General features: G+C 40.3%; 1 protein-coding gene across 1 annotated transcript; it reads right to left on the minus strand.

Annotated features, from left to right (window-relative positions):
* Positions 1-558: 558 nt before the first annotated feature.
* Positions 559-5660, minus strand: dlb (deltaB). The gene is made up of 7 exons (XM_039650071.2): positions 5195-5660; positions 4764-5003; positions 4341-4407; positions 3955-4212; positions 3209-3570; positions 2612-2828; positions 559-2003 (listed from the first exon to the last, which is right to left on the minus strand). The coding sequence occupies exons 1-7, from the start codon at positions 5243-5245 to the stop codon at positions 1351-1353; spliced, it is 1848 nt and encodes a 615-aa protein (XP_039506005.1). The 5' UTR covers positions 5246-5660; the 3' UTR covers positions 559-1350.
* Positions 5661-6000: the final 340 nt, after the last annotated feature.

Below are 6000 nucleotides of genomic sequence, written 5' to 3' on the forward strand. Positions count from 1 at the left end.
TAATGTTGTAATATATATAATTAATGTAAACCCCCAGAAGAAAAGTTTAAAAACGAAATTACAGTTTTTTAATTGCTTTTAGGCCTACTCACAATTTCTCAAAAAACTACACGCAAGACCACAAAACACCACTCTTGCAAAATAAAACCCTTCATTCAAAACTATAACTCTTCTAATCTAAAAAATGCTCCTTTTGAACAGAAAGTCTGCACACAACCCATCAAATGATTAACAATAGGTTGAATGCAGATAAAGTGGGCTGTTTCAGGTACATGAGTGAATGGTTTCTTTCTCAAATACCACTTTAAGTGCAAGCAATTCAAATCAAACATTGTAGAAAGAATTGAACAAATGAGTTGTTTTTTCTCATATAATTTACTTCATTTCATTAAAATAACAATACAAAATAAATTAACATAAAATCTTTACAAAGATAAGACAATGATTGAAAGCAAAAGTACAAAAATGCAAAATAGAAACTTAGGCGTAAACTTAGGTTTAAATTAATAGGACACATCTGGCAAAAGAAATAAACATTCATTAGACAAACCCCATTGAAAAATCTGATTTTATGTCATTTAACATAAGAACCACTGACACATATTTCCCCATATAATTCAAGGGAAAAAAATACACTGCTTAATACACAATACAAAACTGGAGCAAAATCTTCCCATTTGGTCTTAAGAATATCGTTTGATATTCCTGACTGTGTTCGTTTTGCTTTCTCTTATTTATACCTTTTTTATTATTATTAAACCTGTTGCTGGTAACATCCTGACAAATGAACAAAGGTGATACTCTCACCCTTATGCAATAAAAAAAGAGTTATTGTTTTCATCAGTCTCATACAGAGCCAAGAGTTTGACAAGAAAGCACCTGACTTCAATGCTCTTCAGTTTAACTGACTTCTTTCTCTTTCAATAGAGGTATTTTCTTACTTAGTTCTCTTTGTATAGAGCTATTTTTCACTTTTTTATCTTTGTATAAAGATATGAGTTCTCTTCATATAGAGATCTAAGTCTGTTTCAGCTTTCAACTCTTGTGTCTGTCTTCATATGGAAACAGATTCACAGAGCCCAGCACACAGTAGTGTGAGTGTTTCTTTTAGTTTTTGGTTTGCAGAGTCTTCCACCTTTACAGATGGCAAAGGTCCAATCCCTTATTCAGACATTCTTCATTCATTCATTCATTCATTCATTCATTTATAAAAATTAAGACAAAAGCAAGTGCTACATCCAAATTCTCATCCCTGCATATGAGTTTGTTTGTCCATGTAAATGCTCATGTGTCTACATCAGTGTATGCATTGTGTTTGGGCATTTACACACATGTACATGTGGATGTGTCTCATCTAAGCCCTCCTCCAGCACTCCACAGAAAGTCCTGCCCAGCAGGCAGTGTGTGAGAGGCGGCCAATGAGATACGGCTCTCAGTGTTGCTGGGTTTCACCTGACTGAAATCTCGATCATAGGGATAGTGCTGCCTGTCGAAATTATTCACTGTCTCCAAATCATTAAACACAGAATCGCACAGCTGCTGTCTGCGCAGTCTATGCCTCCTCCTCCTGATCACCACCAGTCCCACACACACTCCCAAAAACACAGCCAGCACACCTAACACACATGACACCGCCACAGCCGAAGGCGAGGTCCGCCCAACCCGGGGGGCCATCATCTCCAGACCTCCCTGCACAGGAAACTCACAGGTTGAGCCCATGAACCCAGGCACACACTGACACACAGGCCCTGAGAAGTGTGTGTAGCACGTTCCCCCATTAAGGCATGGGTTCATGAGACAAGCGTCTGCTCTGAGGCTGCAGTTTTTACCCATAAAACCTAGTGTACAGGTGCAGGTGTAGTCATTAATGCCATCTTGGCAGGTTCCGGCATTTTGACATGGATAGCGGGCACAGTCGTCAATGTTTGTCTCACAGCGAGAGCCGGTGAAACCAGGGCGGCAGCGACACAGAGCACTAGCACCCAGATCTACACACTCACCACCTACAACAAAAGAGAGAGGAGGTTACATATGAGTAGGTGTAGAATAACTGTAACAGTAGCACATGTGCATGTGTGTGGTTGCATAAAAATGTCTAGAAATATGCACTTTTCTATACAATGAAAGTGAATGAAGACCACAGCTGTCAAGTGAATTAAATGTAAAAAAAAATGTGTTCTATGTGTTCAGAAGACTTAAGGCTCTTGCCCACTGAGTCCCACTGCGTTTTTTCATATTCGTGATTCGGTGGCTCTGAATTGTCAAAACACAATTCAAACACCATTGAAACTGCTTGCTACGGACGCGAAAAATGCAGAAAATCGAACACGAGCTGATTTATTTTTTATGACGGATGAAAGTTTGGAGGCAGTGTGCAAGCTGATTGACACAACGTGAGGTCATGTGAGGGTGAGGGCCTTTAGTCATGTGATTTGTCATATTTAAAAAAAAAAAAACTTTTTTGAGCATGAGATTCTGTAGTTGACATCCACTTTCATTGTATGAATGTATTTCATTAGCATTCTTCAAAACTTCTTTTGTGTTCCACAAATAAAAGATGTTTTGTTCATAATTCTGTTATTGTATTTTTTCAATCAACACAAAAACTCACCATTGGCACAAGGTTTGTGGCTGCAGCGGTCCAGTCTTTTCTCACAGTTGGAGCCGGTAAAGGCTGGGGGGCAGCGGCAGACGTAGCCACCGGTGAATTTCTCCTCACATGTCCCTCCATTAAAGCAGGGGTCATCAGCGCATGTCATCGCAATAATTTCACAGTTCTTCCCATAGAATCCCTGAGGACATGTGCAGGAGTAATCGTTCTCCAAATCCTGCAAGGAAAAATAGCTGTTAAATCATCTTCACAATCCATTGATCTGAGCATATTTATTTATCCTAAATCACATGCAAATAGTTTGGAATTTTTTTACCGTTATTTATTTATTTAGCCTTTATTAATTGTCTTTTTAAATAAAATGCATTAACTCCAAACTAAGAGTTTAAATGTTTGTTTTTGAACAGAAATGTAACATGCTGGATATTGCAAATTGCATGTGACGTAAAATGTGATGATAGATAGATAGATAGATAGATAGATAGATAGATAGATAGATAGATAGATAGATAGATAGATAGATAGATAGATAGATAGATAGATAGATAGATAGATAGATAGATAGATAGATAGATAGATAGGTGAGCTTAGACTTACGTTACAACTGCCACCATTCTTGCAAGGGTTGCAGTCACACTCGTTAATCTCCAGCTCACAGTTTGTGCCCCCATATCCTGGCCGGCAGGTGCAAGTGTAGCTGCCCTGTCCAGTGTTGGTGCAGGTGGCACCATTAGCGCAGGGTTTGTGGTTGGTGCAGTAGTTGAGGTCCTGGTTACAAAAGAGGCCTCCCCATCCCTCCTTACACACACACTGCCACGGCTGCGAGCAGGTCCCATGCAGGCATCCTGGGTAATGCACACACTCGCTGCAGGACGGCCCCTGCCATCCCAGACGACACTTACACTCTCTGGGTGACTCGCAGTAACCGTGCCGCTCGCTGCAGTCCGAAGAGCAGATGGCTGTGGGGGGAGACAGAGAAGGGGGGTAAGCACACCACACCACACACACACCACGCCCCCCGGAGAGGGCAGATGAATGGGTGTGTTAAGTGTAGGGGCCAGCAGCTGGTGAGCTGACAGAGGTAATGAACCCTTTTGTATTTTGAGCTATGGCAAGCGTGCACACACACACACACACAGAACGACCCTCTAGCATGTATCTGTTGGGTTTCTTTGTTATACTGAACAAAAGAAGTGCAGAAGCTCTGAAGGAGCAGCTCAACTTCCATCAGACACACACAATAGGACATAAATACAGTGATCAAGGCAGAAATAGGACTGCTTCTTTAGGACCCAGACTGAACAGACTTCTGACAATCTGACACACACACATAGGCAACTCACGATCGGAGCAGTAGTCTCCCTGCCATCCCTCTTGGCATTCCTTATTCCCGCTCTCGTCGCAGGTGTAGTGTCCCAGTGTGTCATCACGGGGACGGCAGTAATCCGAACATGCCTCACCGTAGTAAAACTCATCACAGAAAACGTGATACGAGTAACGAAGCTCGCTCTGATCACCGAAATGAACATCTTGAGACCAGTCTTCCCCAACCGCCAAACGCCTTCGTGTTGCTAAACGACTGATCAGGTTGTTTTGATTCTCTGTTGGGGGAAATTCAAGGAAAATTGAAGCTTGAAAAAGCAGTGAATTAGTTCATTGAATAAATAAAAACTCGTATGCATCATAAGATCTTTGGTTTGTGCTGAGTTTCTGAAACAGAGCCACTCACCTGTGTAATCATGATGCTCTTTGGGAGACTCTGCATTCCATGCCTCAATAATAAGAGAAAATGTCCCCTGAAAAGAACAAGAAGTTATTCCAGATCCAAGGAAAACTTTCTTCGCTCAAACTGTGAAGCTAACAATCTTTATGTCTTTCTTTCATTTTTATTTTATTTTTTTCTCTCTCTTTTTTTACTATTATAGACCAATTTGTTACATTTTCAGACTTTTGCATGGTCTTGTCTTTTGCACTTAGGGCTATTTAAATGTTTAGTTATACTTAAGGGAACCTGATTAAAAATAATAATTTTGCAGTAGCCTAAAGCAAAACTAATGTAGCCTAGCCTATGCATCATTTGTCGTATTAGTTATTTTTTCAGATCAGCTTAATAATTAAGCAATGAAGTTTGCTATTGCTGGTGTTACTTTACCGGCCACTTGAAGTGGAAAGGCACCCGGATGGCTGCGCTGCTGGCTATGGAGCTCTGGTCCGCTCGCAGGACACTCGTTTGACCGGTTCCGAAGGTGCACGGAGGCTCGGCGGAGATGACGTCCTCGGAATGCTTGAGACAAATCCTGAAAAAGATGTTGCAGTCTCGTGTCCTCCTGCACAAGCGCCGTGTCGTACTGAACGAGTGAACTTTCAATTCAAATACACCCGATGAATCCACCTGTTCAAGAACAGAGAAACCATAGGCTATATCGGACTTCTACACATTTTAATAATAAAAAATAAAATAATAATAATAAAAAAACAGTGCTGCATTACCTAGGAGACAAATATTCATAGGCCTAAAGGCACATTTAAGAGAAAATGAAAATATGAATGAAGTATAGGCAAAGCCTTTTACTGGCTCCTTACCAACTGGAAAAGCGACACAGACAGCAGGCAGTACAAAGACAGATGCGCCATCTCGCTTAGTTAATCCTAAACTTTATTACAATAAAACGCACGTATCTTCATCCGAAGTTTTAAAGTGTTTGAAGCTAAAGAAGAAGAAAAAACAGTCAGATGTCCTGGTAAGAAATCTTTGGCACGTCCATGAAAGTCCACTGTGTTTTCAGAGGAAAAGCGCACTCGTCGTCTCCGTTCTTCTGCGCGTGCGGTTTAACTTCATTGAATGTCTTGATGAATGGGACGCCGTTATATAAGTCTTGCCCCCCCTTCACGTGACGTCAGAGGGGACATCTGCCAAAATATTGGCCTGATTATTGATCTGCTGCTGCGTGTGGCAGTTGTGTTGATGGAGTTGAAGGGTTGGGGTTGAGCTAACCACACTGCTGTAGCCTATATCATTTATTCTTTTTCAATAAAGTGATGTTGGGCAGATGTGCACAGGAGTTCTCAAGTACGAAAACTTGTTTTATAGCTAATAAATCTATATATATATATATATATATATATATATAGGCCTATATATATATATATATATATATATATATATATATATATGTGGCTCCTTTTTTGAGAAATAATACAAGTAAATTCAGCAAATATATAGGCGCGCTTGCGACTTTCAGAATTAGTTTAGCCTATTTATTCGCACAAGGCTACTTGAATTATAAATGAAAACATCTGTGATATAGTGATTTAGATTAGTTTGTTTACTTAAAGTTTGTCCAAGCACATTGAAAGCAAATGCTACTAAGCCTATTCGTTAAACCAAA

Source organism: Pimephales promelas, chromosome 4 (genome assembly GCF_988280905.1).
Source record: "Pimephales promelas chromosome 4, fPimPro1.hap1.1, whole genome shotgun sequence".
Lineage (NCBI taxonomy): Eukaryota > Metazoa > Chordata > Actinopteri > Cypriniformes > Leuciscidae > Pimephales > Pimephales promelas.